At 40.6% G+C, this 25,138-nt stretch overlaps 1 protein-coding gene across 1 annotated transcript in view; it reads right to left on the minus strand.

The window, feature by feature from the left end:
* Window positions 1–384: 384 nt before the first annotated feature.
* dachd (dachshund d) overlaps window positions 385–25,138 on the minus strand; it is a 99,478-nt gene continuing 74,724 nt past the window's right edge. Inside the window, exons 7-11 of the mRNA XM_073474386.1 lie at window positions 12,861–13,006; window positions 9,201–9,348; window positions 8,438–8,581; window positions 5,893–5,961; window positions 385–1,969 (exon numbers count right to left, since the gene is read on the minus strand). Of these exons, the coding sequence (XP_073330487.1) occupies window positions 1,932–1,969; window positions 5,893–5,961; window positions 8,438–8,581; window positions 9,201–9,348; window positions 12,861–13,006 (545 nt within the window). The 3' untranslated portion in view covers window positions 385–1,931. The remainder of the gene's footprint in view (window positions 1,970–5,892; window positions 5,962–8,437; window positions 8,582–9,200; window positions 9,349–12,860; window positions 13,007–25,138) is intronic.

The raw sequence follows: 25,138 nt of genomic DNA on the forward strand, positions 1-25,138 counted from the left end.
AGTATTATTAAGAAATGGTTTATAAAGCATCTCATTGATTGATGAACGTCAAATAGCAATTAATCAAAGTTTGTTTAACTATAAATGTACCATTTATTAGTGATGTTTTAATAAAGTGTTTGTAGGACATTCATAATACATTAAAATGAGTTGAAGAGGGCTGATTTTTGAAGTTCTCAAAAATGGCGAAAACAACAATTCAAAACAATAAGCTCATACACTTGCTTATCTTTGTATCGGATCATCTTTAGCCATCTCACTGGTGACATGTTGACGTGTTAGAAGCCTCTTCCTGTATCCAGCTGATACAGCGTCAGATCAATCAGACGTGCGACACAGGACGTGTGTGTTGGAGACCTCAGGCGAAACAGACAACCCACAGGGTTTATCATCAACATGTTAACTTTATTTTGAACTTGAAGTACAATGAAGAGATGATTCGAGAAGCTATATAAGTTATCAGTGACAACAGACCTAGACACTCCATTGAGAACATAAAGAACAAACACATTGTGAACATGGGACACTTCTCCTCTTCCTCCTCCGCCTTCTGATTGTAACACATAAGGTCTAAACTGTTTTGCAGTTAAAGGACTGACATCAGCTTATGTCTAGAGAATATACACAGGTGTTTCTCAGCACCGAAATTCAAAAGTCTTTAGGGAAAGAAACAAGGAAAATCATAACTTATTATGAGCTTTTTTTTTCAGGATATCATGAAACACTCGAAAATAAAGAAAAGTGTGTTTGCGTAGGTTCAACAGGGATTTGAGCAATGTAGTTAAATGGCATTCAGTTTTCAAAAAAGTTGTTTTTCGAGCTGATCGTCATTAGTCTGGATCTTTTTTTCTTTAAAAAAGCATAGAGAGGTGCTGATTTCGAGTGTGTCTCATGACAAAAAAATGTACAGTAAATTCCAAGAAATATTACCTCTGTTACAAAGATTACAGTACTATTGACAGCAAAAGTCTTCATTTTGAAAGTGAAATGTTTGATAATTATGTTTTCAAAATCATCTGGGCTTGAGTGAGTCAACCCTAGTATTTGTTCAGCACAATATAGGATTTATTAAATATCATAATTCCAGGACAAACATTTACATGCCTGCATGCTTTCTCACCAAAAAAATGGCAGCTATAGGAAAGAATGATGGCTCAGAAATAGAACAAAAACAAAACTGTAGGTTTATATAAATGGTGGTATTGTTTGCCTAATAGCTCTACTGCATACACAATACCTCTTAACGTTATATACACATACCTTATCAATCCACTCGGGCTCGATAGAGTGAGTTTTCCTATCATTATCATCGGATCTTGTATATACAACAATGGTAAAAAGGAAACTTGATTGTATTGTCATCTAATTTAGAAAACATGAGAATCAAACATCAGTCTTCTCTTTTTGATGAACACATGGATCGATTCACTTTTTTTTTTTTTTCTCCACAGGGTTCATCTTCCACGTTTTTTTAACGTCTCAAAATTCAATTTGAAATACAAAACAAAACTTCAGTCGGATTTCGTTTTTCGAAGCTTTCTCGCTGGCTGAGATACAGTATAAAAATCTTCAGTGCTGAGAATTTATGAGTTATTACCAACAGTGTACCACGGGTACATTTTTACTGTGCTCAATATATGTGTTTATCCTTCACGCTGGCCAACTCGCTACGTCAAAACCTGCTTTATCAAACTATTTAATGTCGGCCTCTTCTTACTCTACATTCAGACACAATCTCCTCCAGCATTTGGGGGTGACCACAGCATTTCCACTGAACTCCTACAAGCAGCTTGACTTCTTTCCTCTACTAAATCAGCCTGGATAAGGGCTCTTGAGAATCTTCATGGGTTTTTCTTTTTTCTTTCTCTCTTTTTTTTCTTCTTTTTTTTTCAGAATTTCTTTTTTATTTCCTCCAGCTCCTCGCGGCCTTATCAGTACATCACTGTGGTTTTCAGGAACAGTCTTCCATCTGCAACAGAGGACACACAGGAGCCGAGAATTAGCCAACAGCTAACATCCTGCTGACGCAAATGCACTATTCAGGATGTGATTGTTGATGAAACGCTAACTTCAAAATGTTGCCCTCTAGTCTTTCAATTTCAGCAGTGTTACTATGGATTCAGCAACCGATTTAAGAGTGAGATTAGGTTAGCAACCATGACAAATATGATTAAAAATCATTTACTTTATTACATGCAACACATATTTATCATTTATTGGAGAATCTTGATGGTGTCAGGTCGAACAAAAATAAAGACTAACCATAATACTTTTAGGTCTGTATTTAAGATCATGCAGTACACCAGTCAGTACATATCAATATAATTACACAGTTACATGCATATTTTATTAGCAACACTGTAAAAGCAGCTATGATAACACACTCCAGGCATGAGAATTGTATGCCACATGTGTTTAAGACATCTCTACTGATACGCTTGTTTGAACATAATACTGCACTCATGATGTTGTGCGCTCTCTAAGTGACATTTCCCTGCATGGAAATAGTGTTTATTGAAAACGGCAGACATTCCTCCGCCGCCTTATCTCCAGACACCTCCAACCTAACGAGCTTTGTCCATTTCCAGCGAAACGCTCTTGTCTGAGGCGTTCGCCTGAGCGAGCAGTGCTGCTCCGACGCTGAGCTGGTAAAAGCATCTGTTAGGCACAGCTCAGGAGCATGTTTGACGTTTATTACCTTCACGATTCCTCTCTGCCGGGGAGAATGCTACAGTAATGCCTTTAAGAAAGCACACCTCTCTATGGCAGGGCATCTAAATAATTCAGTGTTAAAGAGAAACGCGCACAACGACGTTTAGCAGCGCAAGTTGTTGGACATGACACAAGCGGCGCAGGACATCAGAGACACAGTTGACTCCTTGTGCACAGAGACAACCTTACAATGTCTAGAAGGTGTATTTACTTCTGCTGGGACTTAAAGCATCAGGTTATTTTTCTATAATTAAAAACTTTTGTCCTTATTTAGCTGAATTTCAAAATCTGCACCCATTAAATTATCAATATTCTATCAATTACTGCTCTCCCTTCTAGCCTGTGTTTTATGTATTTCCATGCATGGAGAGTGGAGACAACAAAGGCTTGTTGTGTGTGTGTGTGTGTGTTTACAGTATGTGTGTGTTGGAGGGGGAGGGCTGGGTGGCGTACAAACACACAGGCTAATTACCCGGCACTGCCGTAGGTCTCAAAGGCATTGCACTCTGGCTGCCTCTATTCAAGCAACAACCAGCGAGTTCTGTGTAAAAGTCATTACAGCATGAATGCAGCGCTACGCAGCGCAGACAGCCGGGGAGGGGGCCGGGGCCGGAGAGCGCTAGGAGTGTGAGGCGGGAAGTTGATACACACACGCACGAGCAGATGAAACATCACATGCTCACTTCACAGTCTGTCTACCTGCCTGCCTGTCCAGCTTCACAGTTGGAGCAGTTTATAGGGGTGTTAATGAAAACGAAGTCAATTTGATTATATGACGGATGATGACATATCATAACGTCGTCGAGAGGAGGGCTGGATGTTGAAGCCTTTTACTTCTAATAGATCGGATCCTCGTGAAGGACTGATAGGTCTGATGAGGAAATCTCAGCCATTCAAAAATTAGAGCAAATGTTGAAACATCTGCTTTACATATGTGACTAGAAAAATCTGTGACGTCCTGACACATTGTTCTATGAACGAGCGTCTCATTAAAATATGTTAAAACTTTAGTATTTTTATATTCAAATCAAGATGAAAAGTTCATTAAAGAGAATAAATATTTCATTAGATGCTAAATAAAACAAAGGGAATTTTTGGCTTCTCTCAGCATAAAATTCCTTTGAAAGATTAATTAATACATGTAAATTATGCAAATTATGCCCATGCAAATATTTTATGAAGACAATTAAGGGATCCATTAATTACAGTCTTTTTTGCTTCAGTGACATTCATTCATTTAATTTTAATTTCACTTTAACTGTTTTGATGTTTAATCTTGCAACAAAGAACTTTATCTCTGCGCACAGGGTCGTGTAAACTTGCCGAACACATCGAGTGGGAAGCGGCAGGGAACCAGAGGAGATACTGGGGGAAGATATTCGCGTGTGCACCGTTGCCAGGCAGTACTGGCGAGGTACAGTCCCAGTAGCTCGCCTGCCTGTGAAAAGAGCCGCGTTCCCTCTTGGACCCGATTCAAAACACTGTAAAAGCAATTAATAAACACAGACTGTGTTAATATCGCAGAATTAGAGAAGTGTGACAAAAGACAAATAGAAATAATTAGTTCTCTAAAATTATGCCCTCATTATTTTTTTTTCTCTCCCCTCTCTCCCCCTCTCTCTCTTCTCCTCCTCCATTGGCTTCCCTTAGTTCGGAGTTGAGAATGTACCCACACATTTCTCTCGGCTTTCATGCGAGTGATAGGCTTGTTTTTTCCCCCTTCTGCTTGTGTAATTTATCAACATCATTTTTTGCCATTTGAGGTTAATTATACAGCGAGGCTCGCAGAGTAGAGCAGAGGAGACATGGGTGGCAGACAAATGCTTCTCTAATTGAACAAAAACACAAAATGCAGCCTGTTATTCAGTTTCCTCCTTCACACCACTCTTTGAGGCAATGATCAGAGTGATTGAGAGAATTGCATGCATCACACTGATTCTAACAGGGAAAAAAAAACATGCATAAAAGACAAAGTCGGTTTCATTTAAAACTAGACTATACATTTAGGCGGGACAATGGCTGCTGTCACTGTAAGTGCAAAGCTCTAACACATTTAATTTGATACGATTAGACTACAAAAAGGGCTGGCTCTTCACATAAGTGTAAAGAAATTAAAGCGGCTAAATATACTAATTTGGTATGAAATAGGGGGCTATAATTACGCTGTATCTGGAAGTTATCTTTGTATTTAAATGATGACATATGGATTTCCTTTTTTTGGACATCAAACTGTTTCAGATCCCCGCAGTGACTGAATGACATTTAATTAAGGAGGAGTCATCATTTCTCTCAGTACATTTTCTTTCTTTTTTGCCCTTTCACAAAATATCAGTTCAAGTAGACTAATCAAACATTAAAGAGTTAAAAGGGAGCCAACTTATTCTCGCATACAAAGATGAATATTTTCCACTTTTTCACAGCAAATTACACGGAGCGTTTTTTCTTTTCCTCTCTCTCGTCGGATAAATTGGGACCTCTCCCACTGATAAGGGCGGTTCTGAGCAGACGCAGCTGAGGCGTATTAGAGGAAAGACGTTCGAGTAATAATGAGGATATTCAACCTCTGCAAGGTGTCTTGTATCTGGGTAAACACAGATAGCAGACAGTCTACAGAGGTTATCGCTGGAGCGCCCTTCCCCAAACACATACTGCACCCCCAAGGCTAACAAACAAACAAACCATTAAAAATGTACAAGGCTTATTCATAAAATGGATTGATTTGCCCCGTTTATTACTATCAAAGGGGGGATTCCACTGCTTTTTGTGGTTTTATGACTCATTAATGCTTCCTGAGCTGTAAACAAACTGCTTCTTTCATTCCGTCTCCGGCCTAGTTGTTTCACTTTTGTATCTACTGTATTGTACTGAGTTTTGTTCCAACAAAGATCTGTTTCCTAAAAGCATCGCAGCCACTAAAAGTCAAGTAAAAGAACAATATTATTTCTGCAGAAAACCAATGATCTTGACCTAGTGCTGTGGCCCAGATGGTGAGCTGTATGCCCGAACAGCAGGCACAGAAACACTAATGTTCATAAACTGAAGCGGTGTGTGTGTGTGTGTGTGAGGGAGAGCGAGAGAGGAAGCAGGGTGGGGGTAGAAGGGGGGCAGAGGGAGAAAGAGAGCAAGAGTGAGAGCCAGAGAAAGAGAGAGAGATTTATTGTCTCATCTGAGCCCCTGTACCTTGTATTGTCCTTTCAGCATCTGTTCTTCCACTGCTGCGGTCACTCTCCATCTCAGGGGTCAGAGAGTCTGGGAGAAGAGAGGGATCACCGCCGTTAAACATCTCTGACATCCACCTATCACCATGCCAGCTTCACAGCATCGTTCATTCAAAACAAGAGGCTAAGCCTTCAAGCCGTATCTGCCCTGCATGGAAGCGAATGTGTGCGTTGGATGAACTGTGCTTTAGAGCTGCAACGATTAATCGATGTGTTGATAAAAACAAAAACAACAAAAAAACAATTCATCCGTCATTTTTTTCCCAAACGTGTCAAACATTGTCCGGTTCCAGCTTCTTAAAAGGTTAAAGAAGGTAAAGATTTGCTGCTTTTCGTTGTCATTTATGGCAGTAAATGAAGAGTCTTTGGGTGTGGACTGTTGGTTGGACAAATTAAGCAATCTGAAGACGTCACTTTGGGCTCTGGAAATTGTAATGAGCAGTTTTCGCAATGTTTTTTTGACATTTTATAAACTAAATGATCAATCATTTTATTGTGAAAATAATCTGCAGATAATCAATAGGGCTGGGCAAATAACTGATATTAAATCATTATCGTGATATGAGGCTATATATCGTCTTAGACTTTGTTATATTGTGATATGGCATAAGCATCTTTTCCTGATTTAAAGGCTGTATGATAGTAAAGCGATGTCATTTTCTGAACTTACCAGACTGTTCTACGAGTCTTTACCCACTCAGTCATTATATCGACATTACTGATGATTATCTATCATAAATCTCACTGTGTTAATATTTCGTGGAAGTACCAATAATCATCCCGACAATATTTTTGCAATATCGTTATCAAGGTATTTGGCCAAAAATATCCTGGTATTTGATTTTGTTGCTATGTTCTAGCATTTATGAAGCGCATTAGGAGATTTCAGAATATTGAGATATATTTATTGTCTATCGTGATAAAGCTTAAAAATATGGCAATATTATTTTAAGGCCATATTGTCCAGCCTTATTAACTGGTAATGAATATAATCTTTAGTTGCAGCTCTGTTTGCTTCTCTGTGTGATTTTTATCAGGGGTGGGTAAAAAGATACTTAAATTCTTGATTTAACACTTTGGAATAATTATCCGTTAAAAGTGACCTTGCATTCAAACGTTTGCTTAAAAAAGACGCGTGGGTGGTAAAATGCACCGCAGTGTCAACGCTAAAATTGTATTCATGTTAAATATTAACAGTCATTTTGTCGCTGGTCTTATAACTCTGTACTGTGTACTGAAAGTGGCAGACTCCACCAGTGATCTCATGATCAATCACTCCACATGCACATTTGATTTGACAGATTTCACGTATGAAAAAAAATAAATCTGCATTACTCACTGACATATTAAAATGACATTTCCTGACTGGTTTAAACTCTGACAGTTAATCATATTTTATGAGCGCAGCATGTTTTGTATGCAACACCTAAACTCTGCCAAGCAGCAGCTCTGGTCAGATAAAAGGAATGAACAAGGACTGTGTTTGAGTTTAGTGCTATCAGTGGTTCATAACTTTACACCTCTACCAATCATTGAGATGCCCTGTAAACATGGATCACATGATCTAACTCGGGATGGGACATTTTGATACTCAGCAAACATTTGGTCATTTTTTAAAACGAACATGACAATCACTCTCTTGTTCCTGCTTCTCTGTTTTCTATCATTGTTCACTGAACATTTTTGGGGTTTTGGACTGTTTTTGGACAAAACATGGCATGTGAAGGTGTGACCATAGGCTTTGAGGGAGTGTAATGGGCATTAATTTACATTTCTATCAAAATGTCTCATTAGCTGCACAGGTTGGAATACTTTATTGGACATAATAAGAATGGAATGCAAACGTACATTTTAACAGCTGAGAAGTTGCACTTTAGAGAATATACAGTATCTTGAGAATTTCTTTAATGCTATATATATGAAGATCATGGTAAGACTCTAGTTAAGATGTGAGTTATATTATTAGTATTCTCATAGAATAATCATGTTTTTAAGGAAAGAGTCATCTGTGCCTTCAAGATATTTGGCTCAGGTAACTTTAATTTCCTGAAAAATCATATCTGACTATGGCTGCAACTAATGATTATTTTCATTATCAATTAATCTGATGATTAATCAAATAATCGTTTAGTCTTGAAAATGTTTAAAGAAAAGTGTGAAAAGTGCTCTTTCCAATTTCCAGAGCCCAAAGTGACGTCTTCACACTGCTTCTTTTGTCGAACCAACAGTCCAAAACTCAAAGACTCTTCATTTACTGTCAGAAATAACAAGGAAAAGCAGCAAATCCCTCACATTGAAGAAGCTGGAACCAGTAAGTGTGTCTTGACAAAATAGTTTGCAACTCATTTTCTTTTGATTGGCTAATAGATTAACCAACTAATAGTTGCAGCTCCCTATCAGACACTGACATTTTCCCCACATTTGTCCCATTAGAAAACCACACTAAATGTCTGAACCTGGTAGATGTGAAATGTACAGTAACCGTGTGTCACTGTGGGGCATCTGACCGTTGAGCGAGCGCATGCTGTCAGAGGGCGAGGGCTGCTTCAGAGTCTGCTCGACCTGCTCTCTCCTCTTGGATTCGTACTCCAGAGCCTCTTGGAGTTTCCTCTTGGCCTTCTTCTCCTTCTTCAGACGCTTCTGAATGATTGCTAGAATGGGGGAAGACCAAAGCGACAATTAGCATCACCATATTTTAGACTGAAAAATGATTATTGAGATAATAACCCCATTTTTAAAATGTAACACACAGTAATAGAAGAAAATGGGAAATCAATTAAACCTTAATATTTTATAATATATGAAGATCTCCCTTAATAAAAGAAAATATTGGCTGTGACTTAACAAACTGCTGGAGGGAATTAAAGCAAATTGAAAAATTTATTGGGATATTTTTCATGAATTTCTCTCATTAAACATAAACGACACAGTTAGCGTATGAAGCTGCTGCATTTAACATGAGCGCGAGAGTGAATTTCTCTAAGTTAATGTGTATTACCAATTACGTTAACTGACTAAGAGCAGGAATACCAATGCTGAGCAGATCACTGCATATGTAAGCAAGAAAGCAGCTTATGTCACGGATGCAATAAGAAACATTAAACATACATGCAGAAGTGTGTACGAACATTCAGGAGCTATCAGACAACGTATGCCCGTGAATTCTGTGAAAACACGAATATTTCTGCATGCCCGCACACACACACAAACACACACACACACACAGGGCTGACGGGGAGGATTCAGTGCCAGGCAGTCGTCAGGCAGTACCTCTGTTCTTCTGCTCCATGGCGAGCTGCTTCTCCAGAGTCTCCCTGAGCTCCCTCTCTCTGAACAGCTCCATCTTCAGCTCTGTCTTCTCCAGCTGCACCTGCTTCTCCTGAGCCCGCGCGTTGTCAATCGCCACTTTGAGCAGGCCCTGCACACACACAAACACACACATATGAGTATATACACACAGAGATGTACAGAAGAAGGGGAGAGCGAGGAGCGGGGAAAGAGAGAGTGATGTGGGCTATTTAAGAGCTTCAAGATGAAGTGACAGCAAACCACACTGAAAGTGTGTCACAGCAGTTCTTTGTGCAGCTGCCCACAGTAGCGAAGCAGAACACAGGGCCAAAAGCTGACTGCTGCGACATGATTCCTTTCAGGCGTATTACCACCTTTGCGGGTCCTTTTATCTGTGAAGATGTCTTTATCTCTTAGCAGCTCCACAGCTCCCACAAGATCTAGAAACGTGAACGTGGATTTAGTGCTTAGAGTTTTTTGGAATAATCATCTTTTTTATATAATGAATGATGATGTGAGAGTGCTGGGCATGTCTGACCCCTTTTGGTCAAAGCTGTGAAATACAAGTGTAGATAGACATTACACTTCAGAGCCATCTGAACCGAACCAGAGAGCTGGTTTAATAGAGACAGGACCCTAATATTCCACCAGTAATTGTAATAACAGGATGATGAGAATAAAAATGCCTCACGCATCCACCTCGATGGGATGAAACTGATCCGATCTGCCCCGATATCAATTAATTTTCTCGATTATCAGATCGAGAGAGGTGGTGTAAACCTTTGATAATCTGTTCAATAAGAAAATATTGGCCCCTAATAACCATGTAAAAGTTTTATAGATAAGCAGATGTCTCCGGTTGGAATAATTATATTCTTTCTGTGCATGTTCGCCTCACATGTGTGTAACATCAGGTGATGTTGCTTTCGCGAGGGACAGAAACGGAACTGGTCTGAGGCTGACACAACTTTTTTTGTTGGAGATTTTCAAGATTGACGGATTGTCGAAAGACTTTGAAAACATTAATGAAGCTGGAATCCATCCAACCAGAAACACAAATATTGTTCCTGGGACACGATGTGGGTCCATCTTGAAAATTGTGTTAACAGGTGGCGTAAAACAAAGAACTGAGTTTTCTCAATATAGTCGAAAAAAACGTTTTATTCTTCTTCTTCTTCTGTTATATTATCAAATAATGATATTGCGATTAATTGCCTTTAGGTGTGTAAACACATTTTATTAGATCAATTTAAAATGCGTCCATGTAAACAGTCAGATTTAAGAATTACTGTCCATGTAACCGCAGCTAGTTAGGGGAGGAAACGAAAGGTTAAGATGGAGCTCACCTCCTGGTCTATTAAGTAGATGGTAAAAGGTTTATGGGCAGGGTGAGCATCTTTACTCTATAGAGTTTCTTTCTATACTTCTCTAACGTCTTCCCATTTACCTACACAGCTGAAGATTGTAACTGGATTGGTATAAATATACAGAATTAGTCTCTGTGGCACAATTTCAAGCACCTCAATCAGAAGAAATGAATAATATGAATGACAAGTATCTCATCATGTATCAATTACATTACTGCCATTCCAAATACACCCCTGACAGCCCTGGACTGAAAGACAGTGCGTTCTCACGTGAAAGCTGTACGACAGCAACGCAGTCATTTTCCTCACAATTATTCCCCGTCCACACGCAATTATATCAAATGCACTGGGCTATATCTTACTAATTGTTGATTCTTCTGACCCCAATTTATTCTAAGTTGCTTTATCTTAATTTTCTGCTTGGTTTCATTTTGTTGATTTGTATATAAATATTCAAGGCGAAGATCATTATCAAAGATGACTTAGTAGAGTGTTGGGAGCTCGCGACGGGTTTTACTTGTGGCTTTCTAATTACCACGCGGAGCCAAAGGAGAGGCAGGACTCTGATGCCAACGGTACAAGTGCAATGAGAAGGGCAGCAGTGTGCACACATCATTACACTCAGACACAAGGCAAATACATTCATCTTTCTGACTGAGGGTGTTTGAGCTGAAGCCTAAATGGCACTCTGAGTAGATGGGTATTGTTAAGGTATGCAGATTTACAGATTGGTCTCTCTGTAGTCCAAATGCTAATGTTAACTCTGTTGGAAGGACGATGTGGATGACAGACACATTTATTGACTAATAATGAGCTTTTGTACAGTCCGCATCATGCAAATTACTTTTAACAACCAAATCTAAGATTCGCCGGACTGAGTAATTAAGTTGACAGAGATCTGTCAAAAATACCATTAAAAAATAAAGAAAAACACCTTAGTTTCCTCTAATAGAGTATTTTACTGATTAGGTACAGATGTCAGTGGATGGTGCGGTTAGTTGAGGGAAGCATTACTACTAGGTTAAGTTAGACAAAAATTAATCTTGCTAGCTTTATTTGGAGATTTCAAAAATATCTCTTTGATGAAGGTCTTTTGCAGCGGATAGCTTTGTTCAACTGTCACGGACAGCAGCAGCTGAACACTTTGGAAAAAGGTACAGTAGTTAGTGGACCTTACTTTGAGATACAGTCAAAGCACTGTCTCCAATGTCAAGAACAAACTTTCATGCCCTACTTGGGTAATGTTTGGAAAAGAATGCTACAGTAGATCAATGGAAGATTTTCCACAATGGCTAAAGAGGAGAAAACCTGTCTGGTGGGAGGTCTCTGCTGTCTAAGTCAAATACTCTGTCAGCCTAATTCTGCAACCCAAACTCAATGCTCTCACCACGAGAATGTAACAATACTGGATGTAAATATGTTGTAAGCTGTTTGAACAAAAGCTGTTGTTTTCCTGGAGAATACAGTCTTGATCTAGAGTATATATTTAAAAATAGTCACAATGGAAAGAATTTAATAATGGTCCTCTTTGGTGCCCCTCAGAGGGTATTAAAAACAGAGACACAGAGTTCGATTGTCTTCTTGTTCTATATAACACTTCAGTGTTATCCGAATCATCAAAAATCACATTAAAATTTTACATTTAGAAGAGCCGAAACAATATTTTTTTGTGCATGTTTTTCCAGACTTCATTGCGACCCAGTGGGTTTAAAGGTAAGTCAAGTCAAGTTAAAGTTGATTATAGCCAAATATCCAAAGCATGCCTCAAAGGACTGTACATATAAGAAACACAGCAAATAAGTACTAAAAACCACTAAAGCGTGTAAAAACTGAGTATAGCTACCATACATATAATAAAACAGTTATGAGATGCATTAGCAAAATATACAAAAACGTACAGACGTCAGGCAGCACATATACAACACATGTACTGTATAACATATACGTAACCATGCCCACATAGACTGGGTATAAATGTTGGAGAGCAGAAGTTACGAATTTAGGGCAGACTGTCGACAGTCAGCGTCTGAGTCGACTGAGCTAGTCTCTCGAATTTGGACAGGAAGACGAATCCAAAGAGGAGGAGCTTGGTAAGAGAAGGCCCCTCCGCCTACTGATGGTTCATCTATTTAAGGAATACTTAGAGACTGGCCTATTGAGTCCTAGCAGGTATACGAGGAGTTACTAGAGTGGGTAAGTAAACCAGAAGCAAGACGCGTCAAATCAGTCAACTCTGTCTTGTTATGAGGGCACAACTCATGTCAGTAGACATTACCTGTATGTTGGTGAGGAGAGTCTCTATTGACGACAAGCCGTCTGGGAAGAGGAATGGTGAGGGGAAGCCAGGGGGTAGAGCCTGTCCAGCAAATGACAACCTCTCGTAGCTATCTCTTGCTGTTGGGGTACACATTGAGTTGTCCTCTGCAAAGAAAATAACATTGGAGATTGATTAGTCATCTGAAGAACATTATTTGTGAAACTTGCAAAGCACACTAAGTGGTAGAATATGTGAGTAGTTTTTGGCGATGCTGACACATATCGATCCTGACTTGCATTGAACAGCAGCAATGACCTGGTCTGTATTGATCTCCAGTAGCCAATCCTGGCTTTCCCCCCTCCTCGCAGAAATTTAGTGGACTGACTGACTGGTCCCTTGGAGATTCCTTTGTATTGCTTCTTCTCAAGGCCTGAGTGTGGGGTTAAACAATATCAACCAGGACATAAATCCAGCTTCCCCCATTTAAGAGATGTCATGCGGACTCCAAAATCAGGAGCAGGCACGCAGTTCGACCCCAGAGGCTCGGGCTTCCTTTGTGTATGCACGCACGGGTGCCTGTCAAACCTAAGATGACATCATCCTCCATTCATCACTGGCGGAGGGGTAGGGCCCTGCCATCTGCTGTCCAGCCTCTCCACCAGGCCTCAGAGGAGGGAAGAGGAGCAGAGGAGGGGAGGGAGGGAAAGCAGGAGGCAGACCGGCAGACACAGATACAGCCTGGTCAAACTAAAACAGTATGTCAGACACTGCCGTTTGTTGCCCCATCAGATCTGACACATGTTTTTGTCCAGCGAGCTTTTATGAAGCCAACAATTTGTAAGTGCTACCATCTTGCAGAGAGCGAGTTTATTAAATGCATCCAGTCTAAAAAGGTCTCGGCAGGAAGTCTGCACCATCAGCTGTTTAATTGTTAATTTAATGAAAGGGGGGAAAAAAGTTTTATTTGTAATGTGGAACCCTGGCTGTGTTGTGCACAGCACCTCTCTGCTCTCATCCAGTATTCATATCTGTTTATGTGGCAGGCTGAATCTTGTACAAACAGCGAGTGGAGCTGAACAGCCCTGCCTCTCCCTCCCATCAATATTCACCAACGCCAGCCAAGTGCTGGGAACAGCTGGTCTTACATTAATTAGTTTAAAGTATTTATTTCACCCATCCTCAGAGCAGATTGAGCAAAAACATTGGAGATTATTTCAAGCATCTGCAAATGCCCTGGAAACATCTCTGCGCCAAAAGTCGAGTGTTAGGATTCACAGTTTAGGTTTGTAATTTGAAGAACCCTTTTTTTCCTCTCTGAGAGGGGAAGATGGTGAAATATGCACCGCTGGTCCGTGGAGAGAGTAAACAACCTTTCTCCTCTTTCAGATGGAGTTCACTCCTGTTGATTAATTAGAATGGATGGTTGCCTAATGGATTAAAATTTGTTTATAATTTGACTTCATAAAAATAATGAATTGCCTACTTTTAAGAAGCCACTCCTGTGGTAATTTGTTTTGTTCGCTGCAGTCCTGTCTGCATTTTGAGGTGGGCGTCTGGGTGGAGATGTAAAACGCACTCTCCTTATACAGTGGCACAACATGAAAGTCCCATTTTATCTCAATAAAATAACTAATCAAAGATCAAAAGCATTACAGTTGGCTCCAGCTCAGGTTGATATAGATGTATTGCATGCATTATATGCTTGCATCACCCACCTCCAATAAAATCACCATAACAACTAGAGACGTTAGTAGACCTCGGGGAAAGGTCTGCTGTTGTAGCTTTGTAATTGATTTGTACTGTAGGCACTTTGTCCCTTATTTAGTGTTGGCATTAATCATAAATCATTGCTTTAACAAACTCCGGCTTCCCACTCAGCAGGCCTCCCCTCCAACACAATGTTGGATCACACGGAATATTTGATGGCTTTGTTGCAGGGGAAACAACCTGTCATGCTCTGGGAAAAGCAAACAGCGTGTTTTGTTCGACAGACTCCAACTACCGTACAGCACCCCTTGTCAGATAACATTTCCACCAGGAGCGATGCATAAATACAGGCGTTTTCAAAGAAAGGAGCGGGAAGCTAATAAGTGACTAATTTAATCAATATAATCAAAAGTGGCTTAATGAAACTCAAATGTAAATTCCAGCGGTACACGATCTAGATCTGTGGTTTCCGTGCTTCTAATGTTATTGCCCCCCCTCTTTTTCTCTGTTCCTGGCTGCAAACGCTGGCATGTGTTTGCATGTTTATTTCTCACCATCGCTCCAGAATCATTGACTTCAACTTAATTACAGCGACAGGCGTTGGAGTGATGGGGGCTGGTGGAATGGAGTACTCTGTTTCCAGGTGATATTTCTCCACTAGCAAGGCTGCCAACAGCAGCTGTGACAGCCTCTTGTGCTTACCGTACGGTAAAGGTACAGTTAAGGCCCCCCCCCCCCGCCACCCCCGCCCCCCGACTATGAAATACTGTGTGGAAAAACACTCGCGGGTCACCCCTGTCACAAATAACATTTCATGCACAACTGTTTCGGCGGATAATAGGAGCCACAAATAAAAATGGGACGCTGTAAATACAATGCATTCTGAATGAAATGCCATAATTTAAAACAACGCCCCCCCCTCTCTCCGTCCTCCTCCTCCACCCTGCTCTCAATAGCTGCAGAGGGAGTCCTTGACAGTGTGCTAGCAATGATGAATCACCTATCCAGTTAATTTTCTCACTCCTCATGTGTTGTGCTGCTAAAACAGGGGCCCAGGAATTGACTTGACAAACTATGAATGTAAAAAATATCACTTGGAGGGATCTGGGCTTATCTCCAATTTACATGTTATTAGATTTGTGTTGCAAGCGGCACTTGGACCTAGCAAAGCTGAGGCAAAAAAAGATGGGGCACATGATAACCAGAGATAAAACATGTCTAAAACCCACTTGAAAGCCTTTGAAATATTTGATGGAAAGTCACAGCGAGCGGGGAGAAGCAGTGGAAAGTGGCCTGATTTAAAATGTGACAGACACACATTGCAATCTGTGGTAAATCTAGAAGAAACCTTGGGAAATTTAGCTGCAATCTCTGGATAAATAGCTGTAATTGACCTTGGGAGTTGAAAATGTGCCATATGTTTCTGGTTCCTGTGTTTGAAACTGGGTCCCTCAGGACATTTCAGCTGAGTCCTCACACCGAGGCAGTGTGAGCGGGGAGGAGAGGGAAGATACAGAAAGACACACAAAGACAGAGAGAGGGAGAGAAAGAGGACGAGAAGGATGCCAGGACTGAGAGATAGATGGTTGAAGACAGAAGATGGATGGATGGATAGATAGGTGAGGCAGAGTCTGAGGAAGAGGAGGCTGGAATAGAATGGGTGTGCAGAGAATGAAAGACTGACAGAGAGGAAGAGGGATAGAGCAGAGAGGGGGTAAGAGAGAGGGAGAGCAGAGGTACATTTGGCTGGCCAGTCAGTGTGATATATTGACAGGTGAAGCCTTTGTCCTTGCAAACCTGTGTTCCTCCCAGCAGGAGAAGTGAATGCTAAACCTGGAGGTTGTCAGCACAGCCAACACAAAGCAAAGACGCTGCTTTTTCACGGCACAATTACATTTGATCTGACCTGCCGGGCTGCGGAGAAACCGGCCTCCTTCAAATGGAGTAGTTATGACCTCTCGGACAGCCATTAGCAGCTAACGCAGCATTATTCCGCCTGCACTTAAAGCGCTGGATTTGGAAAAATCTTGTCAAGGGAAATATCTGTCTTCTGGTACGCATGCAGCGATGCAGAGCTGGGCAAAAAAAAAAGTGGTTGCATGCAATTTGAGCACTTTAAAAAAACATGAGCCTAAGCTTATCTTGCAAACGATGTCTGCACTCTGGAGGGTCTTTCAGGCGAAATAAATTCAGCTATAACTGTGTGATAGTTTCAAACAGGTGCTACAGCATATCATAGGCTTATTTTAATAACTGTAGATATTATTATATGTCTCTTGTTTCTAAATTGGGATATCTGCACATTGTAAAAGCAGATTTCCAAGTGTTTACAAGGGCTAGAAATTCATCTATTAATAATAACTAATAATTACACACAGGTATTTGAGCTGCAACAATTACTTGATTAACCGTTTTGTTTTTTTGTCAATTATTCAATTAACTCCAACTATTTTGATAACTGCTTCATCATTTTGAGTGATTTGTCAAGAAAAATTCTCGGATTCCTTAAATGTGAATGTTTTCTGGTTTCTCTCCTCCTCTATGACAGTAAACTGAATATCTTTAAGTTGCGGACTAAACCGGACATTTGAGGACGTCATCTTGGGCTTTGGAAAACACTGATCAACATTTTTCACCATTTTCTGACATATACTAGAAAAAACAACTAATTGATTAATTGAGAAAATGATTGAACGGATTAATCGATAATAAAAAAATCATTAGTTTCAGCCCCTGGTGGGTACATCCAACTACTGGAGGGTTGTATTGACTTGCAGCCACATTTTTCTTTTACTAAATAAGAGCCTGCAGGACATACTGCGAGAATGCGTGTGATGTTCCATATAAGACAAATTCCTTTAGAATGACTATCACTTGCATATGTTGTCCACATGTGTGCATAATGCGTTGTATACACTGGGCGGGAAGAGAAAACACACACGCACGCACTCGATGCAAACAAACCCTCTCCAACCCATACACACTCATTAGGCACACGCACGGCGCACACACTAATGTGCCCTCATCACATTTAAGCTAATTTCCTTTTCATCACGGAGAGAGGAAAATGAGTGTTTGCCCCATCCCTGCTGGGGGACAAAGTCAAGAGCCCCGGTCGGTTTGGGCTAGATTAACAGGTAACATTTGGCTCCCACTCTCTTATCACAGCATGAAAATCAAACCGCGTGTTTTCCTCTATCGCTCTCTCTTTTCTCCCCTCCCTAATGTTCCCTTCACTTAGAGATGAAATCGCTTGCTGCACAAACCCATTTGGAGAGAGGAGAGAAGGTGAGCGGGATAATCAGGCTGGCCACTGGGCCGTGTTTCCTAAATGCTCTCCAAAACATTACTGTGCACAGGCATAAAATTAGCGCCAGGACCTTAAAATGTTGACATTTAGCATGACTTTTTGGAGAGTGACACCCTCATATTTTCTTGTAGGATATCATTAAATTTCAACTGCCCTATGGCTGTGCCTTTCCATTAATAACCAATTCAGTGTGTCACTTCTCCCTCTCTCTCACTCCCTCTCTTGCCACCTTTTTAAAGTAATGAGTCCATTGCTTTGCCTTAATAAATTGAATCGTATTCTCAAGGCCATATGAAGATAGAGCCACAGATGGACAGGCTGCATGCAGGAAATAACCATAAATCCTTTACTGTCAGAGAGGCGGTCTGAGGTGACAAAAGGAGACAATCGCGATGCTCAATTGGGATCCCACCAAGATCACAAAAGACAGAGTGAAAGGCTGATTCTCTCTGTTAAATCTGTCGTTTCCTGGCATGATTAGGAATATTTTCACTGCTTTCATTGCTAAGAAAACACCCATTTGTGATTAAATTCGAGAATTTAATCATGCATGACGATTAGAATACTGACAAATGATTGTCCGTTGATATGCTGCAAAGTACATTTATACAACACTGCCACAGCAGAGGAAATTATCAACTACAAATGGTGCTTTTGGAGCATAGATTACAATATTATGGCGCAAAACAATTAAAATAGATTTCATCATTTGTTTAACTGTTAGCTGGAAAAAGCAGGAGGGGGAAAAGCGCGCGCGCGAGAGAGAGAGAGAGAGAGAGAGAGGAAGAGAAATGGAAACAGAGAGAGCAAGAGGCAGGGGAGCAGAATCGTGTTGACTTCCATTCAGGAGGAAGATATCTTGTCTTTTTATGCGGCCCATGTCATATTTATTGCATAAAGGTCAGAGTGTTCATTTGTTCAAAGTCAGCGTTTTCCCTCTCTCCTCTCCTCCATGTAATAAATGCAGGGGCTATGTCATTATCGGACCTCTGAGGATTACAGGCTTGGCTGACTGTGATGACTGCATAAAAGCATACAGGACTTTTGTTTCTGCCAGCGCACACCTTCAAATGAGCTCTTAAAGCGAACAGCAGTGGAGACAAAATGGCATTTTGTAGAGAGACGATCGCGGTTAGAGCGGTCGACATTGAAACGGGGCAAGGTGATTAAAGGTCAGAGATCCCAGTAAATCCACGACCTTTGTCTTTTAGTCCAAGTGTGAGTGGGGTGGGTGTGTAAGGCTCTGGTTGGAGGAGCAAAAATAAACTTGTGGCTCAGAAAAGAAAATGACTTGAATAGATTTCTGTAATTCACCTATTGACTGTGAGCCCCAACTGTCAGGAAGATAATACTGAGAGAAGGACATTATAGTGAGGCACTTTGAAGGTGTTTAGATTGTCTTTGCATATTGACCTCCGTTGACCGGGTCCAGTTATTGACAGAAGAATCCCAGAGATTAAATTGGCCTAAACTATTGATTGGGTATTTTGCCTGAATCATTCCCCATTTCAGAGGGGGATCATTTGTACTGTATACCCCACTAATCTCTCTGACCCACTAATCATCGAGCCATTTATTTCTCCACTCTTTGTTTAGTTCTCCTTTGTTTAGCATTTATTAATTCATTAGAGCAACTTCTCATGCAGCTTAACTTAGACAGTGACTGGGGAGTCCTGTTTCTACCCGATAGCAATGTGCATTCCAGTAAAATATGCCACCGAATATGCACCCGACATCACAATACACATGCCAATTACATATTGATAATTAAGCATTCAAACAAACAAACAGAGAGGAAATCCCCCGTAATCACTAGGTTTTAATGGAACAAGTATTAGCTTGGTGTGGTTGGCCAGATAGCCTGCTGCTACATCAGAGCTTCTCTGGGTTTGGGAGGGGAGGGGGGGATGCAGGGAGACACATTGGTGTCATTGCCTGGCATTGCAATCCTACAGGGAGAGGCAACGCCGTTCTGTTGCTGCCGAACGAGTGTCGACGACGGCTGGCGCTAATCCAGGCTGGATATACTGAGCTGCTTTTAAATGAAGATGAAAGAACAAAAGAGGAAATGGGAAATGTAAACTTTAAAAGGCCTGGCTTAGGAGCACTTGCTCTATGGCTGCCTGCTGTAGAAGCTCAAAAATGGATGCAAATCCATTAGTAGTCCTGGTTTCACAGTTATAAAAATACTTAAGGGGTTTTAATAGGAGCGACGTGTTAAACGTGTGGAAATCTGTTTTGATAACATTATTCATAACACTGGCTTTGCGCTGTGTGAATTAATAACACTTCATTTACAGACGGAAGAAAGCTGGCATGGTATTTCCAGTTAAAGAGATTAATTTTTAAACACCTAATTGACAGGCTGGGGTTAGGCAGGATAAGCAACAGACTATAAGGCTGCAGCTGCAAAGTCAAGGTGACTGGAATACTCAGAGAAAGGCTTTCAAAAAGCAGAATAGAGAGCAGAGAGGGAGGGAGTGAAGAGAATTAGTCCTCAAGCACTTTTCCCTCCGCCCACTATTCTTCCTCTCTTTATTAGGAATGATTTACTTTCTCAGTGAAAGGATATAAAAGCTCAAGTATAGCGGCGTAATTATCGCAGAGTGAAAATTTAAAGGTTTGACTCACAATGTCCTCAAGTCAGCGAGTAGACTGCCAGACGATAAGAGTGACTGTGTTCAACGCTCGCCGTCCAATTGGTTGTGTTTTATGGGCTTTGCCAAGAAAGAGCACACAAACAGCACTCTGCTCTGCAAGTCTGTAAACATGATGGACTGTGGCAAACTACTAGGGCTGCTGTTTACCTTGGCAGAGCCTGGCCCTGGCATGTCGGTAGCATCACTTAATTACTGTTTACATGTAAATATTAAATTATACAAACAACCCCACAGAATGTCTCCAAAAGTACAGAAATACATATTCAGGGTCAACCTTATCTGTCTGCAACAGTTGCCACTGCGAAGATATGAATTGTTTTGAATCACAAATTTTCCGCATTGTACATAATCTTCATAATTGTTTAACGCCGTTGTCCAAGGGCATTCGTGTAAATACGTTGCCGTAATCTGCATAATAGCAGATGCTCAGATATGTAAAACGCACCTTGTGCTCTGACAGAGGAAGAACAAAAAAAGGAAGGTTATTGTTCTAAACAGTTTTTATCAGGAATAAGGACTCTGATCATTAATGTCTCCAGTCAAGACCGGGAGATGATTGCTTTGATTACAGACCTGTTTTCCTGACAGTCCAGAGCAGCGTATATAGTAGAGCACTGGTGCCTACTGTGCATCTCTGGTATGGCTGAGTAAAGCACTTGTTCATTTGCAGTGAAGGGTAACATGAAACAGGCCTCAGCCTTCTGATGGACAGGGAGATTTCACCTTCGCCAGTGAATGATAATGCATTATTAAATTTGCCTCTCTGCTCACTAGATACACTTAGCTGACCACAGCATATTTATCTCCCCATCCGAGGCTCACGTCTTGGCAGGAGAAAGCATTCTGTCACTTTTGAGGCATTTCAAAGATTAAAAAGAACCTCTCTCTTTTCAACGTCCCTAAAAGCATCCCCCCTTTTCAGTGAAATGTGATTAGCAGGAGATGGTGTCACGCAATGGAACATTCATGAGGGGGAGAACAAATATCCAAATGAACTCCCGTGTCCTCGAGGAATAGCCCCTCTCTGCACCATCAGCAATCTCTCTCACATGGGCTGGGGAAAATTTGATTGATCCTCTATTGAATTATTTTTTTGCACTCTTTCATTTCAACAGGACGCACTGACAAGTTGTTTGATCATAAAGCATTATTGTCTGCCAAGTCACATTTCAGGGTTGTGATGGCTAATGATCTTGCCTCCTGACTTAGGGAAAGTCAGGTAGTCAGCATGTGTTTGAAGCTTGCAACGCCAAGGACATCGGGAGGACTGAACAAAACACTATGCATTAAAGTCAGAAAGATGAAGAGAAGGAGCTTACACCGAACATATCCAACTTTTAATGATACTGTACGGAGATACCATCAATGTCAGTGAAATATTTACACCGCAGAAAGCGTGCAGGAACTGATGCCCAAACTTTTGCCTGACCCAAAGTCCTCAAACTTCCTTTTTATCATTGCAAATGCTTATGCAAAGAAGGAACAGCACAAAGACTACAAAGGCTCAAAATCACTTTTTTGTCTTTTTCATCTTTTTTTTTTTTATTCAAACTATATCCTCCTCTCTACATGAGCCCATCATGGTCCACAGGTCCTTGCCCAAAGCAGCTGTACGTAATAGACTGTGACACTGGTACCTGCTTCACTTCATCATTCAGACATTCTGGGACTGCAGACAGTGCAGCAGCCCTGAGCACATCAACTGGACATCTAGGCCGCATCCTGACAAAGAAAAGGCGTGGCAAATCAGCTTCGCCCATTGTGGTCGCACGGGTGCGCGATGCATCAACGATTGCCCAGTTGATAGCAGGTATGAACGGATGCATCTCTAGGTGACATAATACACCACAAGCATCCATTTGTGCTCGGTAGGACATTATGAGTGCATCTCCTGTTGTGTCAACAAGGATATATAACGTTTACCGGGGAAGTGCCAATATCATATTACCAGTGAATCACCCACTTTTAAAATATGGTTTACAGAATCAGTTTACATACTGTAGTAGCCTTCCGAATCTCCTGTCAGGCATTTTAGCTCAGCGTAAAAGAGATGTGGCATGTTTAACTGCAGTGGGAGGGCTGGGGTAAAGTGGTGAAATTTGTTGTTGGCAAAAAGCTGAAACTGCCACATGGTATTTACAGAAAACTCTTATACTTGGATGTACATACATATGGCTTGCGTTTCAAACACCTTTTCCCCGAGGAAATAAAATGATGTCAAGTGTTTGATGTCCAAAGTGAGTTTACAGCCAAAGGCTTCCGTACCTTTCAAATTTCCCCTTGTTTGTCAGCTACCTGCTGTTTCACGAGACAGAGGCTTGTCGGAAGCTATCGCCACAGACTTTCTGTTTGAAGCAATTCAATTAGTCACATGTGAGATAACACTTAGCTTTCTACTAGCCTTTTTTCTCACACATCATCTAATCTCGCCTCTTTTTCTCTGGCAAAATTTGGACAAAAAATAATCAAGTTCAAACAACAGCCCCCGAAAAATAAAAAAACAAAACGGAGTAACCATCTGGTTGCTCTGCTCTGGGTGACACAACTTTAGAAAACAGTCTTTTTTAGACAACAACAAACAGCCTTTGTCCTTCATCAGCAGAGATGACATGAAAAAGATGAGACATGTTCATAGGATATGAGTGATGTGACATTATAGTGTCTGTCTCTGAGGTGTCTGGCTATTTAAATAGCCTCCATATGAGCCGGGGCACCACATCCTTCCTCTGCGCCCACTGTGCTCTCTTCCAAAAGTGCATTGCGAGAGATTAATTTAATGCTCTGCCAGGATCATAAAGATCAAACAAGTGGAGAGATATCATTAAACCATTGGAATGTTATCTCATTTATCTAAACAAACTGATGCGATGAACAAGCCTAATTAAAAAGCTCACCATAAACAAAGCTTCGGATGGTGGGGCCTCTCCCCTCTTTAACAATGGAACACATTTATTTTATTAATCTAATGCATCATGTATCATATCATTACAGTTCAATATATCTATCATTAATTTTATTCCCTTCACTTAAAGCTTTTATTGGAATTACTTTGGTTATTAGTTGGTTCTAATGTATTGGTTACCTCTGAATCTGGCTGCTACAATCTCTCTTATCTCGCTGCATAAACCTGTGCATGTTATTCAAATTGCCTCATTTATTATGATAGCTTCCTCATGTAAATTGTGCTGACTGCTCGCCCTTGCACAGTCCTCATTAGACTAATGAAAACCTTCAAACGAAAAAACTAAACAACCTGCCAAATAAAGGTCTGGGGTTATTATGAAAATTACAACTGTGGGAGCCGGGAGAAGCTCTCTTCATTAATTCATGCTCAGCAAATTGGTAACTAATTTAGTTGCACTCCTCTGCATTAATGGGTTATTTTATAAAAATGTTTTCCACAGCCCGAGACCTCTGGTGCACACACTGGAGAGCTCAGAATCCTAATCAAGTCCAGTGACATATTAGGAATTGACAATCTCAAAGATAATACAGCGTGTGTTTGCGGGTAGATGTGTGTGGGTCAACTAGCTAGAATTGGTGTAGATTGCTGGGTCATTTGCTTTCTCCTCTAATATTGCAAAGAAATTACAGTCCATTTGTGTTGATTATCTGAGTGTGGAGGAGGCACTTCAGTGAAGAAGTAAGATTTCCGCTACTGAGGAAACATTCAGTTGATTTACTATGTGGATACTTGGTTAATTCTCCTCCGTTCTCTGTTTGTGTTGCTCTGTTTGCCTGACTCTTTTTGTCACACACACACACACACACACATGCTCAAACACACACACGCATAGACAGCTAGACAGTTTGTGACCCATAAATTCAGCTCATGATCCCGCTAATTATTACTATTCACTGCTTCACACCCTGTGAGTGAAGGTCTAACACTGATCTTCACGTCAGCCCGGCCAACTGGGAACATACAGCCCAATGATTTCCATAGTGGTTTTAATATCATTATCAGCCTCACCCCACCCTGTATCACCCAGCACAGAACAGCACAGCACAGCACAGCCCACCCCTGCTCTGCTCAAAACCAACAGAGAATACTAAAATCTATTATTTGCTTCATTTTGTATTTAATCTGCCTTGCTTAGTAGATTTCTATCTTTTTTCCTTTCTTTTTTTTTTTCTCCAAGCACTGCAAAACTCTAATGAAATAACGCCAGCAATTAATATAAAAAACATTTACTGTAGACAATGAGCTTGAGGTTCAGCATTTTGAATATTTTACCCTCTGAGTTGTTATTGGAGATATTTATGCACTGATATCAGTACTAACTTGGTATATATAAATATATGTTTTAAAAAAAAAATCAATAATGCAAAATGTGTGTGAAAGTCTGAAACCTATTTCCAGTGCTAACAATGAGTAGTTGCACACTTGTTTTTGTAATTACTTCAGAGAACTTCTTGAGATATGTTTTTTTAAAATGCTTTTTTACATTCTTTTTTCTTTTTCCTTCTGTCAACAGAATATTGTGGAGCTTTCCACACTCGTAACACGCAGCGTCCTACTACAGCAGAGCACATGGGTGTATGGGAATGTAAAATCGGAGTGAAAAAAGTGATCTGAGCCCCTCAAAATATTTTTTTTTCAGAAGCCTGTTAAAAAT

Source organism: Pagrus major, chromosome 9, assembly GCF_040436345.1.
Source record: "Pagrus major chromosome 9, Pma_NU_1.0".
NCBI lineage: Eukaryota > Metazoa > Chordata > Actinopteri > Spariformes > Sparidae > Pagrus > Pagrus major.